The sequence below is a fragment of the Artemia sp. Qi Xiang Cuo genome, chromosome 18, assembly GCF_049724085.1.
Source record: "Artemia sp. Qi Xiang Cuo chromosome 18, ASM4972408v1, whole genome shotgun sequence".
Taxonomy (NCBI): Eukaryota; Metazoa; Arthropoda; class Branchiopoda; order Anostraca; family Artemiidae; genus Artemia; species Artemia sp. Qi Xiang Cuo.
Genome location: NC_142811.1, coordinates 60,759,537 through 60,782,411, shown reverse-complemented (window position 1 = coordinate 60,782,411; position 22,875 = coordinate 60,759,537). Strand labels below are relative to the sequence as shown.

Sequence of the window (22,875 nt, the reverse complement as noted above, 5' to 3'; positions counted from 1 at the left end):
TTTAAGAAACGCATGTCGCAGCGTCATAACCACACGGTTTTACGTAAACGATACTACAATGAGGGAACGAGACATAACAAGGACGAGTGGAAACCTCTATACCCACTCTTTTTCTATTGTCTTCCCTATTTCTTGGCTTAGACGTTCTCATTGGGCTCCGGGTTTAACCTCTGCATTTCAGCTATTTCCCCGTGTTCTTCTCTTGGTTTTCGTCTTCTTAGTCTTAGGCTTTTCCCGTAATTAAAAGTCGATAAGGTTCTTATGGTCAGGGAGGTTGCGAATACGAAACATACGGCCAATAGTATGTTCCACCAGGAATTGGTCGAGGACAATCCGTACCTATTATCCACATACGTTAATCTTTGGTCTTCATTTGTAAATAGGGGAATCTGCGAATCAGGGGTGTAGGCTATTGCAAATTTTAAGCTGAAACGAAGTAAACATGAAGAGAAAAATAAAGCTACTTAAGAACAATAACCGTTTTTTGGAATAAAAGTCTCCGGCACTGTAAAACCGACTGACAAATTTGCATCAACTACCAAAGGACATAAATAAAACTGTTAATACTATGATAAAACACAGGCAGGTACACGCAGGTTTCATGTTCACTGTAACCTTAGACGGCGTAGACTTAGATGGCTTAGACTTAGACGGCGTAGATGTCTAAGTCTTCGCTGGGACTAGAAGGCGTTGGACTTCGACTTGGGCTTGAATATAACTCAGAATCAGAAGCAAATACATAATATGCTGTTGCTAATTCTCGGGCCACGTTTCTCAGGACATTCACTGGATATAATATTTTCTTTCTGATTTCGGTAAGTTTGCTTTGGTGAGCTACCCCAAGGAGCTGGCAGTGAACAGTTGGCTGATGGTAGTTCTGTTTTTCTATTTTTAGTCTTTCTATTTTTAGTCTTTAACAGTCTTTCCATCAGAGGTAGGCACTTTTGTTTGGCTTTTCAAAAAAACTCAAAAAAAGGCACAGAAACAGGACCAATGAATCAACTCATTGGTCCTTGGCCGAGTCGGCTTGGCATTGACCATATGTGCGACATTCTTGTATAAATATGTATTTTGGTCCATAGTTTGGTCGATAGATGATCGGGAGCTGTTGCTTGGGTATCCTTGGTCTCAATAAATAGTCTCCTATATACAAAGTGGCTGAAGCAGAACATACTAAAGCACATGTGTTCTTAATATATCTCTTGTTTTCTTAACTTGTCTCCTTATGAGGTGGAATGGTTATACATTTACACCAGTATAATCCTCTCATCTAGCCTAGGCCAGTCCAATCGTCTAATCCAAAGGGATTTTCTAGTAAATGACCCTAGCCTATAGCAGATTCTACATCTTATGTCCTATCCTACCGACCGCGCCATTTGTAGCGATGAAAAAAGTTTAGTATTTGTAGCGATGGAAAATAGTATTTGTAGCTATGAAAAAATAGGCTGGCTATACTAAATGTGGTACTAAATACTGACTGCGTCAAAGGTAATATTATGCCCAAAGGTCGTGAACTTACACTTTGTGATTTCTCCGATAGCGCCGCTTATAGCGCTTAAGATTATGCCAACAAGGCCTGCGCCACCTTCAATTATTGAGTGAAAATAAAATGTACAGCCATGTAAACGTGACCTCTTTTTCTTGAGCTATCTGGAGATCCGATTCCCTGGGAACGTTACCTTGGAGATTTTGCGAACTAATTACCTGTCGCTACGCTAAATACAGACATATAAAATGGAATAAACACAGGTAAAAAAAACAAAAGGTTTATTGGGACTTACATATTTAGGTGCACAGCAATGGGTAACTTCAAATGACAATAACGGTGACAACGATGAAAGAATATAAGAATTCTGTCTGAATGGTCCTGATTCTAATTTACGAATCATCTCAAAAAGCACTTCTACGTAAGAACTGGCTCATAATTGGCCCGAGTGGTCCAAGGATGCGAACCTTTCGTCCAATAAATTCTTTTAAATATTTCTGATGATTCAAGGGTTCACACGGTTCTTACCATTTAAACTTCCTTGGAAATATTGTGCATAGCATTTTTTTTGTTACTAATTATCTTAGCGAAATTCGAACGACTAGCGTCGTTGTTTGACTGAAGCGAGAATGCAATTTTTCTTTTTGCTGTTTAAGAATTTATAATCTTGGAAGCGGTATTTGAACTCAAATAGGGGACGTTTAAATTATTGTCCGAAACATCTTTAGAAGGAAAGAATCTTGTATTTTAGATATATCGCATTTTGCTCCCGGTACAGTTTTCCATATATAAAACCAGGGGCGTAACTAAGGGGGACAAGTAGGGGCCCTTTGCAGAACAAGTTAAGTTTTTATGGGTTTTTGCTTCTCTAAAAGAGGTATCTAAGGGAGGAAGAAAGAAAAATAAAAGCGATAAAGAAACTTCTAGATCCTAAATTTCAAAATTTTTGAATATTCGCTGCATAATATTGCTCTTAGAGATTATTTGCTTCCTGGCAAGGATGTTTCAGGAGCTAATTTAAAGAAAACATTAAAACTATCATTGTAAAGTAAGAATTTCATTGGTTGATTTTTTTTTAATATATTCCTAGGGCTATATCCCGGACCATCAAGGGGGTGGGTGTATTTTCAGAAAAGGGGCCATTATATTTGGAAATACTTTAAAATAAAGAACTGAATGGTACTGCTTTTGTGTGTTTAGCGTGTTTTCTTCAGAAAAGGACAATCACTAAATATTTGGCATTAGAAAAAGACAACTAGACTAGTGCCCATTTTATGAAGAAAATAAACACTCTTGTATCTGTTAGGGTAGGCCTAAAGTTTACTTAGTTTATTTAAAGTTTAAAAGTAACAAATAATTACTTCTAGATACAAATTACAGCCTGTAATTTGTAACTTCTGGCACACTCATCTGAGGTTACTGGTTATGCTGTGGTTCTGCCTTTAGACTGCTTCGGTAATGGCTAGTGCAGAATTACCATATACCCAGTCAGGAGCACTAAGTTTAGAAGGAGTCTCATTTAGAGGAGGCAGTGTTGTTAGTAATAGCAAAAAGTCAGAGATGCCAGCTCTAAAGGAGGTGCAGCAGTAGTGTGCATCCCTAGGCATTGTAATCAGATAAGGTGCCTCCAAGTTTTCATCATTAGTAAAAGCACTGCCTCCTCTAAATGAGACGCCTTCTAAAGTTAATGCTCCTGACTGCATATACCTGAGGTGCACTGATACCCAGTGGGTTTGAACTGCAGAGCTTGAATTGTCTCAGCCTTGCAACTGACTATAAAATTGAACAGACTATCTGACTTCTGACAAACTATTTTAGCTGGATATTTTGATAGTCCTGTGCCAGGGTAACAATACCCTAGAAAAGGCAATTCAGTTTTCTTGCCTAGAAATGCCTTTGCTTGCTTAGAAATGCCTTTGCTTGCCTTCTAGGTAGAAAAGGCAAGTAGGTAAGTATACAATTCTAGAGTATTTGTTATTAGTAATTTAACTTCTCATTTTACAGTAATTCTGTAACAAACAATTACCATTTACTTGGAAGGTGCAGATTAGTTACCACTGTAGTATAGGGTGCAGAGTCCCTATCACTGGAAGCATGACATACAGTAAGAAGTGATTTGGGTAAAGGTGCAGATTAGTTAACCCTAATAAAACGACCGATTTAGTACTGTATCCTATTATTCAGTCAATTGGGCTGTAAAGTTGCAGAGCGACTGCCCAGTAGAAGGAGGATGTAAGCAACTCACTTCTTACTGTGTGTCCTACCTTTTGGTGCAGGACATTTACTGTGATTTGTTTATATCCTGTTTCTATTGAACAGTATCTGTGCAACTTCACAGTTCAATCCACTGAATAATATACAGTAAGAAATAAGGTGTTTTTATCAGGGGGGGGGGACTAATTTGTACTTTTAACATTTACTTTGGTTTTCGTAGAGCTGCCCATTTGAACAGTGATGTATAAAAAATCGATTCTTATGCTATATTACTCAGCATACTCTATTTATTCTTCCCATGAAGCTGGACTGCAATATTTTCAAAATTTTTGAGGTTAGTATATAATGTTGTAGAGCTACCCATGTACTGTAGGGTGCAGAGATCCTAAAAAAAACAAACTAAAAACCAGGATATACAGTTAGAAGTGATTTGTTTATGTTCTGCTTCTACTGGGTAGTATCTGGGCAACTTCACAGATCAATTGGATGAATAATATTGAGTAAAAAAATAATTTTTGTTTACCATGGGTAGCTGTACAACAGGTTTACCTTTACTTTTTGTGGAGCTTTTAAGGATTTGAAATAAAAATTACCTCAGATTGAAATTATCAGTTCTAAAAAGCCACATTCCTGAATTTATCTGAAATCTACGTGAGAGGCGCTGTCAAAAAGATATCACTAAGTCCGCTACATAAGATTTTAAAATCCCTACAAAACAGAAAGCGAAAAATCCAATGGGCAATGACACAAAATAACCTTGATTTCTAATATGCTTGTAAAATTGTCCTTTTCGGTCTAAAGTACTACTTTTGACAAACAGTATTGAAAAGTAATGCTTTTGCAGAAAGTTTTCAAGTAGTAAAACTTTGATCGAAAAGTACTAAAACTAGTACTTTGGTACTACCCGTGGCAACCCTGGCCATAGTCTACTCTTTAATATAACTCATTTGGTTGCTAGCTACCGCTGCAACCTGGATAGTAAATATTATAACTATAGGCAATAGTTCGTTCTTTAATATAACTCTCTTCTAACTTATAGTAATTTTCATCTCCTCACGTTGAAATTACAAACTACTATAAAGCCTACGGCTTTTTAGTAGTTTGAATATTAAGAGACGAACTTCAGAGAATCAAGCGGCTAAGTAACTCTAAGTAACCCTTTCAGCCCTGAATATTTTTCCAGCACAGGAAATTTCGATCTTTCCGACTCTTTGCGAGAGATACCAGGGTGCCAAACTGGACAAGCATATTCTAGATGCGGGCGGACAAAAGACGTGTAAATTCGTAAGGAGTGGGAAGGGGGGACGCTGAATTTATTTAGGAGCTTAAGGAGGACGATAGACACATTAGCTCTATGGATGATGTCTTTAACGTGGATATCCCACTTTAAATTTGAAGAAATTGTGACGCCAAGTAGTTTAAATGAGGACACAGAGATTTTAGAAGGGATAGGATTAAGAAAACTGGCTGAGGATTTGAGGAAACAAATGGGCATTATCATAGACATACAGGCGCTTAATGTCACGTATAAGCCCAAGGCTTTGTCTCCAATTTAATTTAGGATACTCATATGATCAGTTATTAAATTTATTAAGCAAGTTTAAACAACCGTTAGGTCATCAACAAATTTCCATCGGTCAGGAAATTCCTTTGCGAGGCTGTTGATCATTACTGAAAAAAGGAGGGGACCTACAAGAGTACGTTGGGGTATGCCGTTGTGGACAGAGAGAGGATTTGAATAATGGTTTTGGTATTTGACAACTTGCGTTCTATTTGTTAAGAAGGAGGCAACTAATTTCACCAGTAAGGGATCAATATTGAACTCGTTGACAAGTTTCTCAATTAAAATATTGTGGTTAACAAGGTCGAATGCTTTCTGAAGGTCAATGGAAATTAAATTTAGCCAGGAATTATGCTTTTCAAGGGTTTTTCCGATGTGATTAATAAGAGAAATGAGGTAATGGGAAGTAGAGGTGGATTTTAGGTTTCAAGTCAGTAAGAGGTAGGATTTTTTCCTTTAGCCAATCTGCAAGTAATCCTTCATAAAGTTTCGAGAAAATAGGAGTAAGAGTTATAGGCCGAACGCCTTCAAAACCAGGCTTTCCGTTTGTTTTTCACAGGGGTTATGAAACCCTGTTTCCAAATTGTAGGAATTTGCCCAGACTCGGTAATTTTGTTAAACAGGAAAGACAAGGGCTTAGACAAGAAATCACCGAAGGCACTAACAAGAGGAAAGGGGATATCCAAAGGACAAATACTTGTCTTTCTTAGTTTTTGAATTCTTCTTTATAACTCAGACGGGGAAACAGTGGGTAAAGTAAAGGAAAGGGCTCCTGATGGTAATTGGTCGGACAGTGGTGGAAGGCTCTGGACAATGGAAGCGAGGAATTTATTGAGATTATTGGCAGTAATATCAGGGGACTCGGGTAGATTGAAGTTAAGCTGTTCAAACCTCCTGCCACATAGCTTTTTAACCTCAGAATACCAGTTTTTTTGTTTATTAGTGAACAATACTTCGACCTTATTTTTGTAGTACGATCGTGCCAATTTGCGAATTTCTCTTAATTCATGTTCTTAGTTTATTGGCTTCATCTTGTTTACCATTTTTGAAAAGCTTCAATTTGGTTCTAATTAGTGTTTTTATAGTTTGGTTAATAAAGGGTTTATCACTGGAACACTTTTAAAAATTTTTTTTCAGGGAAACAAATTAGATATTTGTCAATTAGCTTTTTGTGGAACAAAGCCATTTTCTCATCAAGATTTTTCAAACTATAAACATCGGACCAATCGTCAGTATTCAGCCACATACAAAAAGAAAGAAGACCAGAATCTTGAAGAGGGCAATAACTACCATAAGTTATTGAGAAAGAATGCTTAAAATTTGAGGAGGGGGATAAAAGAATCGAAAGATGATAACTTCAACCTAATGGAGGCAAAGCTGAGGGAGGGTTGTAAAAATTATACATATTAGTTAAAATAACATCAAGAGAGGTATTTCCCCGAGTCGTTGGTATTTTAACAAACTGATTTAATTTTATCGAGGAGCAAAATGAAAACATTTTAATTTCGTTTTCATAGCCAACTAACAAAATAACAGCCTTGGTGGATTTATAAATAACAAAATCAGCACTTTTCTGCAATTGCTGGATGAATTTATGTTTTGACTCGATATTTTGATTTGGGGAGTAATAGAAAACAGCTATTGCAATAATATTAAATGGACGAGAAAGAACTTTTGGTCTAATACTTAGCCAGATGATTTCATCATACTTGGATAAACTAGGGACTCGAATAAGCATTGGGTAAAGGTTACTCTTAGTAAAGAACAAAACACCACCACCTTTTATTGCAAGTGGGTGGTTTAAAGAACAGAGTTTAATAAGCTTCATATAATTTGTCAGGCGCAAAGATCCTGGGTCATGGGACTGTACTTCCGTAATAGCTATAATATCGATTAGATTTGATTCTGAAACCACCTCGAGTTTGGTAAGTTTTTCAAAATTAAGACTTTCAGCATTAGTAACTAAAAGTTTAGGAAAAACAAACCAACTGGGGAATCTCGACAGGGATACTTGGTGTGTTTGAGAATTTCCTGGGTGGGGTTTCAATTTAATATTATGATGCTGCGGAGAAGTAGGGTAAGAGAAGGATTTACCTTGGGGATTGGGAGGTGGAAGGAAGGGCGAGGATACAGACGAAGCATGATGAGGAAGGTTCGACTTGTTTTCAGTTGTCGGGAAGTGCGAACAATTAGGATTTAATACAAGACAATTATTAAATGCAAAAGGACTCAGACCTGAGTCACACTGGTAGGGTGGGCATGCGGGGTATAACGAATGGGTAGGAGGCGGGGTTTCGTGGATATAGGGTAAGAAGTAGTTGAATCGGGAGGATTTTTGGTAGGGAGGAAAGTGGGAGATGGCAAGGTAAGAAGGTGCTGAGAAATGGAAGTGGGATGGGAACTTTCTGGGAGGAGGGAGGTTGGATTTGCTTTGGCAAATGACGGATGGAGGCCAGAACCAATCAACAACATCTTGGGCACATGGAGCGGGTAGGGTATGCAAGGGGGCTTGTGACTGGGAGGGATATGAGTAAGAGGGGACTGTGGGAGGGTTTTAATGCAGTAACGTATGTGATGATGGTTTGACTGGTCGTGGGTAAAATTTCGGGTTGGAGGGGCGTTTCGGGTAGAGGATACCTGGAGCATGTTGCTTGGTAAATGATAGGGAGGTAGGTAATAAGGGGTAATTAATGAGGGAGGAATGGGGTCCGTAGTGCTGCCTAAAAAAGGGGGCTTTTCAGTGTTGAATCCTTGACTGGTAACAGCTGGGACTGCCCAAGTAAGTGCACTTGTTTTTTGTTTGCAACTCGATTTATTTCGTAAAAAGGAAGGGGGGACATAAATATGTAGGCTATCACACCCGAAACAAAGCCCACTTGATGCTAACTTACATAAAGGAACGTGGTCAAAATTACACTTTGTTTTAGTACACTTGCCAGTGAGGTAAAAATGACATAACTGCAATAACGAGCACTTCTTTTGGTCGCACTTGTTATATAAAAATCGAGAACAAACTCTTGGACTAGCTTCATTTTGTTTTTGAAGTTACGGGTGATAGATCCATGATTATAGGGGCACTTTGGACCTAATTTACAATTTCCTTGCTTGAAAAACTTGCGATTTTTTATAACACTATTATCAGGAATACTTTCTTCCTGCAGCTTGCTTAGAGCACGATCATGTCCAAAATGACATTTATCACCTAATTTGCAAATACCTGCCAAAATTATATTAGCACATTTGCGATTATTTGCAGAGAAGTCCTTTTTATTATGTTGTGAAGTTTTATTTGTGGTATTTGGGTGTTTTAGTCGTAGCTGCCTTTATTCTCCCTTTATAGGGGAGATAAACTCTGGCCCTAAGGTAATTAAACTTTGGTAGCGTACCTTAGGCTATGACCGAATTAATTAGGTGTACTGACTGGGTATGTTCGAAGTCTAACGGTAGATCGTAGAGAGGTTGTCTAAAATAAAATACTTTTATTCATTTAACATATAATATAATCGGATATATTCTGTCTACTGGGACTGGATGTCCCATGTAGACCACAAGTCTCTAAAACAACAATAATATATAAATAAGATACAGACACTTACAGTGATCCGACAAAATCCAAGGTATTTCTAATGAGAAAATAAACGGGCAGAGGTTCACCCGGCAAGTCAAAAGGTCTGCCTTCAGTCTCCAAAATCGGGGTATATATACGAAAAACCTAACCACGTCCTTCCGGTACATTGACGCATTTAGCCAGGAAATTGGTTATTGAGCAAGTTCCCTCCAAGCCCACACATTTCACGATTTGTATCTTTATCTTAAAAAGTGGTATTTTGAAACTTTGTTTTTGCGTCTTAATATATTTTTACTCAATTAATAATTAACTAAATTAGAAAGCTTTACTACAACACTCCCCATTTAAAGAAGAATTCTCCCAATTCTCAATATTTTTCTTTTAAAACAACTTAATTTTGTTTACAGCTATTATGCTGCCATCTTTGGGTCATTATGTGCATATACCCTCAATGGGTTTCCTTAGGGTCATGTTTCTGGTCCAATATAGGCCATGTTCTTTTCTGTCGAAGGATGTCAATTTGAAATTCATCCTTTTTTCTCTTTTTCTCTGTCTCTAGGATTGACAATTACTCTTTTACCCTCTTCATATGCATCTTCTGTTTTAACTTGACCCCAAGCGGCTTAAACATTATATTAGTGGTTTTGCTTAAATTATATTTCAAGTTATATTATACAAGTTTAAGAATTATTTGAGTTTACATTTAATTCCCCTTAATAATTTAATTTATCTGTGTGACGTGGCTGATATACCGTTTATTTTTCGTTTTAGAAATGCCTTGGTAAATTACATATAACATTTTGATCTTTAAATTTTCACATATTTTTCAACCACAACTCATTTTTACATATTTCAATAACATAAGCCATTGGGCTATGTAGCACATTTTCTAGGCCTAAATTAAGTTCTGATTTTATCTCACTTTCTGACGAACTTGTAATAAAGTCTGTATTACTGCTATAGTTTCCAAAATATCAGTTGATTGAGTATGAGATGATAGTATCAGGATATATTTGAAGTGTCTTCAAAATTTGTTACTTCCCAAAAATGTGTCAAAATATGATTGAAAGAAAAATGGATCCGAAAAGATGCTACGAAAAATTTGATTTCCAAAAAAAAAATAGCTAATGCTGTATCTAAAATAAATATCCACATTAGTATACATATAAAGCATATATTTTTACATATATAGTAGAATGAAACACTCAATTTTCGTATATATCAATGCATTCGAAATTTAATTACTTTTAATTACTTTCTCCACTTCCCCCGGATCCCCAAATGTCTATTGACATTATTTCTCCTACCCCTGAAGGGGTGGGGTATTGACCTAATTCAGCCCTAGGAGTCTTTGGTGGCGATTTTTGTTTGGCGCACTCTTGGCAGCTTTGTATAAAAGCTTTTACTTTGGAGTATATTTTTGGAAAATAAAAATTTCCCTTCAGTCTCCCCATAGTTTTTGTTTCTCCCATGTGACAGCCAATCGTTGCATGTGCCATCTGTAAAACTTCTCCTTCCAGAGATTTTGGAATTACTGGAAGTAATTTTTTCTATATTCTTGCGATGGTCTATGATATCTTACTAGAAGATTTTTACTTTCGTCCAGATCAAAATTATCTAAGTCCTTTAAAAAATGTTTAAAGTGCTCTGGCAGTTCCGCTCCTTTTGATAAAAAGGATTTCATTGCTAAACAAAAATCATCTTTATCTTGATGCTTCGAAATAATTTCATTAGACAGAATTTCTACCCCTTCCAGTTCGTTCTGGATGGTTGCTATCACATTTTATTCGTTATCCGGATTTCGTGATAAATAGTCTGGTAAAATATTTGTACGGCCCTTTATATATATTGGAGTATATGAATATGCTTGCAGACGTAGTATCCACCGTGTCAGCCGGGCTGAAGTATTTTGCATCGTATGTAGCCAAACTAATGATTTCTGGTCTACTCGTAAAATAAATTTTTTTCCAAGTAAAAATTGTCGAAAATATTCTGTAAATACTAAAAATGATAGATACTCTCTTCTTAATGTCGAGTATTTTTTTTTCTGCTTCCGTCAGTGACGAACTGGCATATTGAATTATTGACTCTACTCCCTCAGAATTAATGTTTATTAATATGGCCCCTATACCGTACCCCGAAGCATCTGTTTGCAAACAGAAGTTTTGTGACAAATCTGGTAGTTTTAGTATTGGTGCCAGTAATAATTGCCTTTTTATTTCATTTAGTGCTTGTTTTGCTTCCGCTAGACATTCAAATTTACCTGATTTCTTTAAAAGGTTCGTCAAAGGTTGTACTATTGTGAAATTTTTAATATATCGTCTGAAATAGCTTAACAACCCACAAACTGATCTGCAGCTTTTTTTATCTTTAGGAGGCTGTAAATTTTCTATGACTGTAAATTTTTCTGGATTTGGTGAAATAGTACCTTGGTTTATCAGGTGTCCAAGAAATACTAATTTTGGTACTACTATTTTTAACTTTTCTGGTTTTTATTTTAAGCCAGCTTTTTCAAACTTTTCCAATATTTTTCTAAGTCAGACCAAAAGGTCTTCCAAGTTTTCATTAAAGAGAATTACATCATCCAAATAAGCCAAGGTATCTTTTTTCCTTCCTGATTCGATATCTTTTAATACCAAATTCATTAGGTGACTAAAACAATTTGGACTAAATGATAAGCCAAATGTCATACGTTCAAATTTGAATATTCTCCCATCGTCTAAGATTACTGTAGCCTTATGCTTAGTTTCTGCATCTAAAGCGATTTGCCAATATCCTGCTATTAAATCAAAACTAGTATAATATTTCAAACTCTCTAGGGCCTCTGAATTCGAATAAGTTCTCGGTAACTTCATCACGTCATTATTCGTGATGGTATTCAACAACCTAAAGTATATAGATAGTCTCAAGGTGTCGTATTTTTTCCTGTCTATTGCTAATGGAAAGCACAAATCATTAATACTTTCTTTGATTATACCCTGATCTTCCATTTCTTTTATTTGGCTTTCTAGCCATGGCTTTAAATGATAAGGTGTTTTATACGGTGACTTTTTGATTGGAGGGCCCTCTGTTGATATCTTGTGCGTGATTAAGTGAGTTAATCCGTACTCTGCTTTGTGTCTTGCAAAGGTGCATTTAAAATCCCAAAGAATATTTTCCACCCTAGTTTTTACGTTTTCCGGTAAATGTTTTAAATCAAATTGTTGCAAAAAATCCGTTTTAGCCATTTTATACTCTTCTTGTGGTTGTGGTTTTAATGAGGATAAATGTTCGTGGCTAGTGAAGTTTACGCTTAATTCTGGACTGTTTAGAGATTTTATTTCTGAATTTGAAATCTTTTCTACTGATCCAAGTTCTACCTGGTTCAGTTTTATTTTGTCATTACTTATCTTTTACAGTTTTAAATATGTTACACCATTTTCAATTTTTATAACTTGATTTTCCACGAAAATTATTGGGTATTCTTTTATGGTGTACCCCCTATCCCAGCATCCATTGTTTTAATATTTCCTTCTTTTTCATTTAATGTAGCTAGAACTTGAGCTGTCGTTCCCCCTTCTATTGTAATTTTTCCGCTTATTTTTAGGTTATAATTCGAATCTTCACTTTCGTTATTTGTTGTTATGCAAATTTGCCTATTACTTTCATTTGCCTGGTTTATTGTGATTGTATTGGATATGGGTTCCCATACAATCCCATATTTTCTGATGGCATCTGCTCCTAGAATACAAGGGAATGGTAGCTGCTTGCATATTATTACCGTTACTGTTATTTCTTTATCCCCTGCACTAAATTTTAGTGGGCATTCTCCCAAAATTGTCAGTTTGTGCCCTGTCACTGATGTTAGGGTATTTTGGCATCTGCTTACTCGATTTTTGACACTAGGAGGAAACCTATTAAAGACTTCCTCTCAAATTAATGATTTAGATGCGCCTGTATCTAGTAAACATGGTAAATTTTGAAAACACTCAATTTTAAAACAACGCAGAATTGGTAAATTATTATTATCTGCATTTGTATCACAACATTCTAAACTATATAGGGGTCTTTGTAAGGAAACCGCTCTGTCAACCCTTACAGGCTGGTTTCTCCGTTTAAATGCCCACTGTTTGGCCAAAAATTTCTGGGATTATCCCAGTTTTCTTCAGTGCTGCTACTTTGACCCTGGGTATTGTTAATTGTTTGCCCCCTAGGCCTAAATTCAGGAATATTATTAGGTGTTTGCCAAGTATTATTTGTTCCCTGCCTTCCTAAATTTCTGTCCCCCGGCGTTCTGAACTGGTGTTTTGTTTTGTACGTCTGGCCTTCTTTGGGTATTTTATGCCAGCAATCTGCTGCATAGTGGTTTGGTTTGCTACAATAGTAGCAATAAAATTTTCTCTTAAATTGTTTGTTTGTTCCCTGGTTATTTCTAAATATTTTTGATCTGTCCTTGTTGGTTCCCCAACTATCTGTCTTTGGTGGCGGAGCTTGCCCATATTTTCTATAGTTATTAGCTGCTAATCTCTCAAGGTCGTGGAATCTGTCAGCTATCTCCCTAGACGGCGACCCTCGGCCTCCCTCGCGCCTTTTTGGTTCACGATTCGGCTCCTCAAAGCTCACTCTTTTTTGTCCCCTTTCATATTTTATACTTTCTTGGGCTGCCGTGTTATTTATTGACATCTGGTCAAAATTTTTCATAGCTTCGTCAATTTTTACCTCTGTTTCGACTAGTATTATAGCCTGCTCTAAATTTTCAGGTTTCCGTGATAATATTAGTGTTAATAACTTTTTTGGTAACCCTAGGGTAAAAGTATGTAGTTGTACTTTCTGTACTGTCTCGTCATTTCTGCCTTTCTCTAATTGTAAACACACGGATCTACAAATTTTGTCTGCATTTTCCCTGATACTAGTTGAGGTATCGAATGTGACTACCTCTGTTCTTAGCCTCTTGGAGATGATTGTCTCAATGAATTTTGTTTTAAAAGATTGAATTACAGTACTGATGTGCTTGGGATCTTTTCCCTTAATCGCCTCAAAATACTTCACGACACTTTCCTTTAATCCGGCTGCTACACATTTCTCTTTGAGCTAATCTTTAAATGATTCAGTTAGTTCGTCGAAAATTTTTAATTTTTTGATAAACTCATCTACGTCTGAATTTCCCTCGTATTCTAGTATAATTTTTGCAATTTCAACTACTGTTGATAGGGATGTCTTTTTTTCCTCTGTTAAAGCCATTTTTTTTCAACTTACTATTTTTATCTAACCTTCTTGGCCCAGTATTTCCAGTAACCATCAGTTATTACGAAGTTAGATATGTGGTACTTCGGGGTTGTAGTCGTAGATGCCTTTATTATCCTTTTATAGGGGGGATAAACTCTGGCCCTAAGGTAATTTAACTTTGGTAGCGTGCCTTAGGCTATGACCGAACTAATGAGGCGTACTAAATGGGTATGTTCGAGTTCTAACGGTAGATCTTAGAAAGGTAGTCTAAAATACAATACTTTTATTCATTTAACCTGTAATAGAATCGGATATTTTCTGTCTACTGGGACTGGCTGTCCCAAGTTGACCACAAGTCTCAAAAATAACAATAATATATAAATAAGATACAGACACTTACAATGATGCGACAAAATCCAAGGTATTTCTAATGAGCAAATAAACGGGCAGAGGTTCACCCGGCAAGTCAAAAGGTCTGCCTTCAGTCTCAAAAATCGGGGTATATATACGAAAAACCTAACCACGTCCTTCCGGTACATTGACGCATTTAGCCAGGAAATTGGTTATTGAGCAAGTTCCCTCCAAGCCCACACATCCCACGATTTGTATCTTTATCTTAAAAAGTGGTATTTTGAAACTTTGTTTTTGCGTCTTAATATATTTTTACTCAATTAATAATTAACTAAACTAGAAAGCTTTACTACAATTAGTCAGAATCACTTCAGTACTTTCAAAACAAATTCGGGCATCTCTGATTGAGTTCTCAAGGGCAGGATTATAATTAGGTTGAATAGAGGTGATATTGGGGTCAGGTACAGTTTCTGAACTTGGGTTTATATCACTCGTAGTGGCTAAAGTTGATGAACTTAATCCTCTGCTTCCTTCATTAATATTCATTGAGCTTGGGGACAATGCACTGTTTTGATGATGAGAATCTAAGGTGTTATTTATCTCGTTTGTGATGGAATAATTTGTAAGTTGAATGCTTGAATCATTTTCATAAATTGACAAAAAATCTCTAATTAGCATTAACACATCCGTTAGCTTTTCTTTTAAAGGCAAAATTTTTGTAAAATCTGCTTTTGATGAGAGGGATGTCGTGACGCTGTCCGTTGGAACATATTTATCCATGGTGCATTCAGTGGTTTGGCATGATACATGCATTGGGCCTTCGGGAAGAACTTCAAGAACTTGGCACTGGGGTGGGGCAAGTACAATGGTAGGACCAACTGAACTAGCCTCCTGGGGCTTGTTTGATTTTTCTGTTGAAACAGAAAGCTGACTGTGTGGAGGATCATGATAAGAAGTAGGACTGCTTAGGTCATTTAGGTTGCTAAGAATTCTATTTCTTTCAACTGGGGTACGGGGCGTTCGGGGGAAGCCAGAACTGGGTACAGAAAGACCCGGAGAAGAAGTAAGGTTTACCTTGGATTTAGTGGAGCAGTCAAGACACATCCAGGAGTTACTCCAATTAGTAATGTCTATCCTGGCACACTTTTCGGCCCCTGCGTGGAACCAAGAGTCACAATTGGCACATTTGATTGAGTTAGAAGTAACTCGTAGTCTGCATTCTGGACAGTATTGTTTTTGTTTTGCCATTTGGACAAAGGTCACATTCACTGTAGCTTTGAACTTAGAGAGGTGTAGACAGGTTGAACTCTGACAAAGAACCAAAATCATATCTTATCTAACTAAATTTTTCAGCCCCGACGGTCTTGGCTTTGACTTTATGTGTTGCTTGATCCTCGTCTGGCCTTTGATGGGGATCATCTGCTCGTCTACACAAAGGTTTTCCTCCCTTTCAAGGTCCAAACACCGCGCTCTAACAAGGGATAACACAGGCTTGACTTTCCATAACGCATCATTTTTGTTCCTGTCCTCTTCGGACGCAAAGTGGAGATCATTCCGTAATTTATGGTACCGATTTGTTGGAAGTGTTCTTGAGACTATGGGAAGAAAGCACTTTTTTTTCTAGTAAAGTCGTATGTGCGAAAGATTCAGGAATCCCATAAGGATTGAGATCCCAACCATTTGGCGCATCTCTTGGGTCAGACTTTTGCCTCTGACTGCTATAGTTTTACCGTGTTCCTTAATATGGTGCAAGTCCGTCTTTTCAGCCATAGTCTCAAAAAAATCAAGCGGAATATACTTGTAAATTCTGGCAGCCCACTAGATGGCAGTAGTCACTAAATGGAACTCTCATTGATTAGTTTCGGCTATCTAGTTTTAAATGATATTACAAAAGTAGACAAATAATTGATATGCCTACTTGAATTTCTAACTGGAAATTAGCCACCTTTACCAGACTTTTTTCTAATTAAATTTTCGTCCACTGCAATGTTCCGAACAACATATGTGATACATCAATAGATTGGTAGATGTCTCAAGAATACAAAGAGCATGGTTTTAGTTACTACTTTTCACACTAGATAGCATCTGATGAGCATAAATTAACCACCAGTCATTTGACGAGTTCCGGGGCGGAAGAGTTAAACCATACCCTAGAAAAGTCCACTGATGATAATATTGGCACTAAAGCTCAGACCACAACTATTAGCTAATATTTCAGTTACTATGAGCCATCGTTCCTTCTTTATTATAATGTTTATCATTTGTTCGCTAGTTCACTTAAGATAATCTTTTCAATGTTTGAAGTTCTACACATAAAATCACGCGTCGAGTAGTTAGAGCCTAACAAAAACCAAAACTAATTTTTAAACTTTCAGGTATTTTTCTAGTTTGAATTAAAAAATTTAAATTATTGCCGAGACACTATAAATATTTTGCAGTTTACTTATTAACTTTAGTGATTCTGAACTGAAAACTAAAAAAAAAAAAATTTTTCGTAAATAAAGCACAATGTTATATAGATACACAGTTTAGGAGTCGAGCCAAAAAAAGTTTGGTTCCACGAGGCTAGCAGATGTCAATAACATTTTCTACTACAGAGCCATAGAAAAATGTTTTTTATACAAAAATTATTTATTTTCCGAACGTATTTTTGTTAATTATGAAAGGTTTTTAAATACATCAATTTCCTTTCAAATGAGCCATTAAACAACTATGATTTTCCAGTACCGAGCTAGATGAGGAGAAAAAAACGGAATAAAAAGATGTCGTCGACGCAGAATACTCCACTTCAAGCCACTTCTTTTTTTTCCAGCCGAAATATAGAATTTGTTCGTATTTGGGCAGAAAATTACATTTTTCAATCTTTTCGTTCCATATTACAGTATTTTTTTTTGTCTCTCCAAGCCTTTGGCCTCGTCAGTACAATTAAATTCTGCCTTGACATTTATGTCGCGCTCGCTAAGGAGAGCTTTTGGTGTATTTCCAGTGTTAGTCAAATAGGCTCTGTGATTTTGCCGTTTTGTGGCAGGGAATACGAGCATTCAACTCTTGCAGTATTACAGGCTCTTTCATTGCCTCTAAATTTTTTCTCTGTCATCGTAACTTGGTTCTGTTGGTGAATTTCCGTCTCCCCCCCCCCTCCTAAGTAAAATTAATGATGAGTTTCATCTATTTCTCCAGCGTACTCGGTGGTGCTACAAGATAGATTGTATAGAAAGACTTTTGTTTTTAGCCAGTTGACGAGGTTTTATAAGAACGGGGTTATCCCAGACATCCATTTTTTTCATAGGCTTGGTTTAGTTTCTTTAATCTGTCTCGTTTTAATCTTTTTGTTTTACTTAGGTTTTTGACACTTTAATTCTCACTGCCGCTAATCTTCTAACCGCATATTTCATTGTTCTTCATTTTCCTTTTTGATTCTCTTTAATTGTTGTTTTCACAATTAACCCCATCTTTCTTTTTTCGTCATTTTCAGTTATTATTACTTCAGACATTTTTGCAATGTACTTTATCTTAGCTGCTCGGATTGGTCTTGTCTTATTTGATGGTCTAGATTTTTCATGTTAACTATTATGAAATACATTTTTCTGTCGTGCTTTGATCTTTTCCCTTTTGATGGTCCAGTTTGTTCATTTTGAGCTATTGTTAATTTACTTTTTAGTCCTCTAGATATTATAAAACTGCTTAAGACATCTTTTGTAAATAGACTCATTACAGCCGGTATCATACTTAGCTCTGTTTCTTTTGTAATTTTGCATACGTCATTTTGCGATACGACGGCTCCTGGGATAGAAATGATGTAATTTATGCTCGTGAAATATGCGCATAAATATGATGTCACTCACGTGTTTTTTTCCCAAAGCTAAGGCCCTTAACAATTTCCTCAAAGTTTGACCAATCCGATCTTATTTTCAGACCCAAAAAATATCAAGATGTGAATTTTGCAAAAAACGGACGTGTTTTCGAAAAAAATAATATAAATTAATAAATATACCATTATTGCTCGTTTAAAGTGATAAGATGTGAAGGCTCGATGTGAAGTTTCGAGGTATTTTTCAAACTAGTATATGCGTTCTTAACTACTCTTGCGGTGTGATTTTGTTTATTGCTGTTTACTCATGGTACATTTGTATACTAGCTCATTATTTTTTTGTGGCAGCAGGAGGGTTTCTAGTTTTTCCTAAGCCTTTGTCAGTTTCTGGGCTCAAGTCAATTTCTTGATTTTCTTATGCAATTTATCTTTTTTTTAGCAAAATTTTGTGATGATGAGTTAGCAAAGCTAGTTCCTAATGAGGAATCCGAATATGATCAGCCACCTCCTTTGATTCCAGTTGAAATGGGGCCCTCTTGTGCCGGATCTGCTGTGCTTGTCCCGAATGAAATGCCTCTGCTAAAACAGCCACCTCTGTTAGTACCCCGTGAAAACTGGAAAGAAACCCACAGCTTTGGATTAGCTTCATCAGAATTTAACTCTCGGGCCAGTCAGGACCGTTTTCAATCAGCACCTGTATTATTGGATAGCTCAGAACAAATAAAATCGGAAGTTCATTCTGAGACCGGGGATGGATTGTACGATGTCGATCAGGTAAATATAATTGCTAAATTTTCCCGTAGGTTCCGTGCTGGATCTTTAATATTTAGGGTTCAAAGTATAGGCAGGTTGGCTTTTTAAAATTTTGATGAACTGTTCTTAGAAAGAAAGATTCGTAGAAATCTTATCAAAAACTACAAAACTTAACAGAGTTAATTACCACCTTAAGTTAAGGATCAGCAGTGTGTGTGTAGGGGGGGGGGGGGGCGCGTTTGTTAGTTGGATTTTGAGGTGTGCATTGTATTAAAAAAGACTTACGGAAGGCAATTTCAGGACATTCAAGTTTTCTTTTCTACCAAATTTACCTAGGCTATTATACCATCTAGCCCTATTTCTACCAATCTGGCTATTAATGTCTCCTCATAAGAATATGATATTTCTACTTATTTCTCTCTATTTGTTCCTGTAGCTGTAATTAGGGTTTATCTGATTCACCATTATCTCCCTTAGTTTGTTCTACCAGGGCATATAATACTATGAATCACACCCTGCACTTTTTAGTCATAAAATGAGCCACTAGCATGCTATAATTAATACCTTCCAAACTATAGCAAGATAAAGTAACTTTCTTTTTCATCTTCAGGCCTACTCCCTACCTTTAAACCCCATCCCTTTTGCCACAGTAAATAAATTCTACATTATATAATTTCATTTTTCCTGCCCCTGCGATTTAAGTTTCTGAGATTACTATCAAATTTAGTTCGAAGCGTATGAATTCGTCTCCCAAGACGTCGATACAATGGCTGCTTTTTAACGTTCTAACATTCGAAGTCAATTTTCCATATTCTTTAAATCATTGAAATAATTATGGCCTCGGGAAAAGTAAGGGTCCCAGAATCAGTGCAGGATAGGGACTAAGACATCTTCTCAAGTATGCACGAAGTTCTTAAGCCAGCTTATAAACGGAAAGAAAGAAGGCTCCCTCCATTTTAATGGAGGCTTAGTATAATCCTAGGCAAAACTTGATTGCCACATGGTTTTCCACTTTTTTCGAACTCTCGACCATGTTTCGTTCTTACAGGGAAAAATATGGGAAATCCTCTCCGACTCAATTGGCGAGATCATTTCACAGGAGAAAGACGAATATAAGATAGTTGATTTTGAAACAATTTTGCTATTCATGAGCCTGACGGGGACAACTCAGATATTTGTTTTTGACGGAGCCAGCACAAAAATGAACACAAGGCCTCTATCTTTAACTCGTGGTACTATGCGATAAACAGAAAAGGCCGTTTTTCAAATTGACCTATCCCACTTTAACATAGAGTACTTATGATTTTTTGAAGTTCCAGGCCTGCAGCTGAATATCGCCTAGGTTGACGTTTTTCTATATTTTCGGAACATTTTAATACACGCCAAACAAATGCTCAGTTATCTACTCTTCTATTTCTGATTTAAAGCCCTTGGTTTCTTGTGTTTTCCCACAGCTGGCGATGCTCTTCTGTTAAGAAGATTTGTCATCCTGAAAAAGCCATTTTCATGCCTATTGCCTCCGACTCATTATATATACTGGGCTATCAGTATTATGCTTTTAGGGAAGGCAATACATAATAGAAAACTTACCTAAGAAGATTTTTAGCCCAAAATAGCTCACCAAAACAGACGAAACCCTTAATAAGACCAAAAGAATTATCCATTAATCAGAAATCATTGCAAATACTGCCACTATGAGGCTACACATGCATGATATCTCTGTAGGGAAAAGGACAGAGAAAGGCACTTATGACAAAGTGGAGACCGGAACCATATTACATTACTATAACAGGTCCAACCTTTAAGATAAGCGATAAGTTACCCAGCTTATCGTCTTCAGTGCATTTGTCAAAGACTGCTGACAAAAGCAGAATCACTACTACTAACAACTCACAAAATCAGCTGAGGACAATATTTTGAAATCATCGTTCTTTACACCCTCCCAAGAAATTAAATCTTTTCTTACGACCTGTCGCCACCCCTTTTGGGACGATATTTTTCGTTCGGCCCTAGGTAGTTGGCCAAAAAAGACGAAGCTTCCCAATATGTCATCCTTCCTCCACAAAACGTTTCCTCGGCATCTCAACTTTCTCTAAATATAGCCTTAAAAGCGGGATAGAGCCATTTTTTTTCACCGTATTGTTTGGTATACGGTCAGCGAAAAGGGTACCCGAAACAATCTGTAGTAAATACCTCAGAAAAACTTCTAAAAAACTTGTTCTTCCAAAGCCATTATTGCAGCTTTCGATTTTTTAATCTTAGTTCGCAAACATATCTTTCATATTCCTCCTAACCTTTTCAGCTATGAGAAAGTACCTTGGGCTTTTGCTATTATTCTTTTGAAATCTTCACGGTATCCACCGTCACTAATAATACTATTTTGATAAGCGAAACTATCCACTAGATCAACCTTTTCGTTACCCCAGTTTTCTTTCTTTGTTGCTGACATTAAATGACTAAAATTGAGGTATATTCCTGATTCTATAGTTCATAACATTAGTAAGCAATTATTTGCCGTTTTCGACTTTGGCATTCTTGCTTCTATTGCCTTTTATTGCTTTTATTGACTTTAAAGCCTAGCATCGTAAATGGTGTTGATGGTTTCCTAGAGTGTTCTCCCTAATATATATCAAAGAAGGGAAAGATTAAAGTACAAACCACAATCTTTGTTAATGTTGAGCAATCTTTGTTTGCTCAAAAAATCGTAGTGTGGCTATTTAAAAAATAATCAAAACATGTAACCATCCAAAGATTTCGTATGCTCTAAAACTCTAGTAGTTATCTCTAATGTCTGCATTCAAAACCGTTGAAATCTTATATCCCTAAGTTACATTCCTTAGCTGTAAGTTCAATTAATGACAAATCTGAAGCATAAAGTAGTTTTATTCCGACAGTCTATGCAGTTAATTAGGTAATTTGTTAATAGGAGAAACAATGTCGTATTTGAAGTACTTAAAAAAATCCTTAAATGCTGTGCCCTATTTGGATATTAGAACTCTATACCTGAATGCATGAAACACGTAAGGATCGATGGTTCATATACATATACAAACACATATACATATTTCCTAGGGTCACCAACGCAGCTTCAAAGTTTTAGGCAAAAAACTAAAGCAAAAAGGGAAAGTTTAGATTTCTGCATTAAAATCATCGGTCTTCGTCTTGTCCTGGTTTTAGTAAGCTTTAGCGGAATGTTCCAATCAACAAAACCTGAATATAACTTCCCATTGTTATTTGACCAAAAATATATGACATCTTGATTTTCAAATAGGGATGCACGTAAATCAAATTTTGTGAGACTAAGTTGTTTCTTAAATAAACTATGAAGAAATTAACATTCCACTAAGTAAAACGTATTAATGGTTGTGAATTTGAAAAAAATGGGTATCTGAGTTTGAACAAGTCACACATTTAGCTATATTAAACATGAATATTAAAATCAGATATATTGACTACTAACTGAGATAATCTTCTTGAAATCTCTTGGTGTATCTCAAAAGCAATTTATCCTCACACATTTGTGTTATTAGGATGTTGTTAACGCATGGAGCTTTTTTTACAGTAAATTTAATATAATACGAAGAAAGGCTCAAATTGGAATAACTACGCCAACATAAATGCAAAGTAGCTTTATTCATGCAGTCAAAATGGTCCAAGATTCATTAGCAAAACCTGCAACAGTTTCAGTTGCATCACTCTTGTCAAAAACTCCTGAATTACTGGAGGATTTTATATTAGTCGTTTTTGTTTTAGAAAAAGCAAAAAAAAAGATTTTGAGTCCGAGGTTCTCAAAGTCTTTTATCCACTTTTGTTTCGTCTTGTCTCTAAGAATCATGTTGCTTCGTTGCAACACTCCAAACACGTTTGGGCCTAGGCTTTTCCTACCCTATTAGCAGTAAATTGCTATTTCAGAGGAAAATAATGCT

At 36.4% G+C, this 22,875-nt stretch overlaps 1 protein-coding gene across 3 annotated transcripts in view; it reads left to right on the top strand.

The window, feature by feature from the left end:
- Nucleotides 1–22,875, top strand: part of LOC148941729 (uncharacterized) — a 91,196-nt gene that overhangs the window by 65,219 nt on the left and 3,102 nt on the right. For all 3 annotated transcript variants that reach the window (XM_089104050.1, XM_089104049.1, XM_089104051.1), the window contains exon 7: nt 18,636–18,970. In XM_089104050.1, the coding sequence (XP_088960176.1) occupies nt 18,636–18,970 (335 nt within the window). The remainder of the gene's footprint in view (nt 1–18,635; nt 18,971–22,875) is intronic.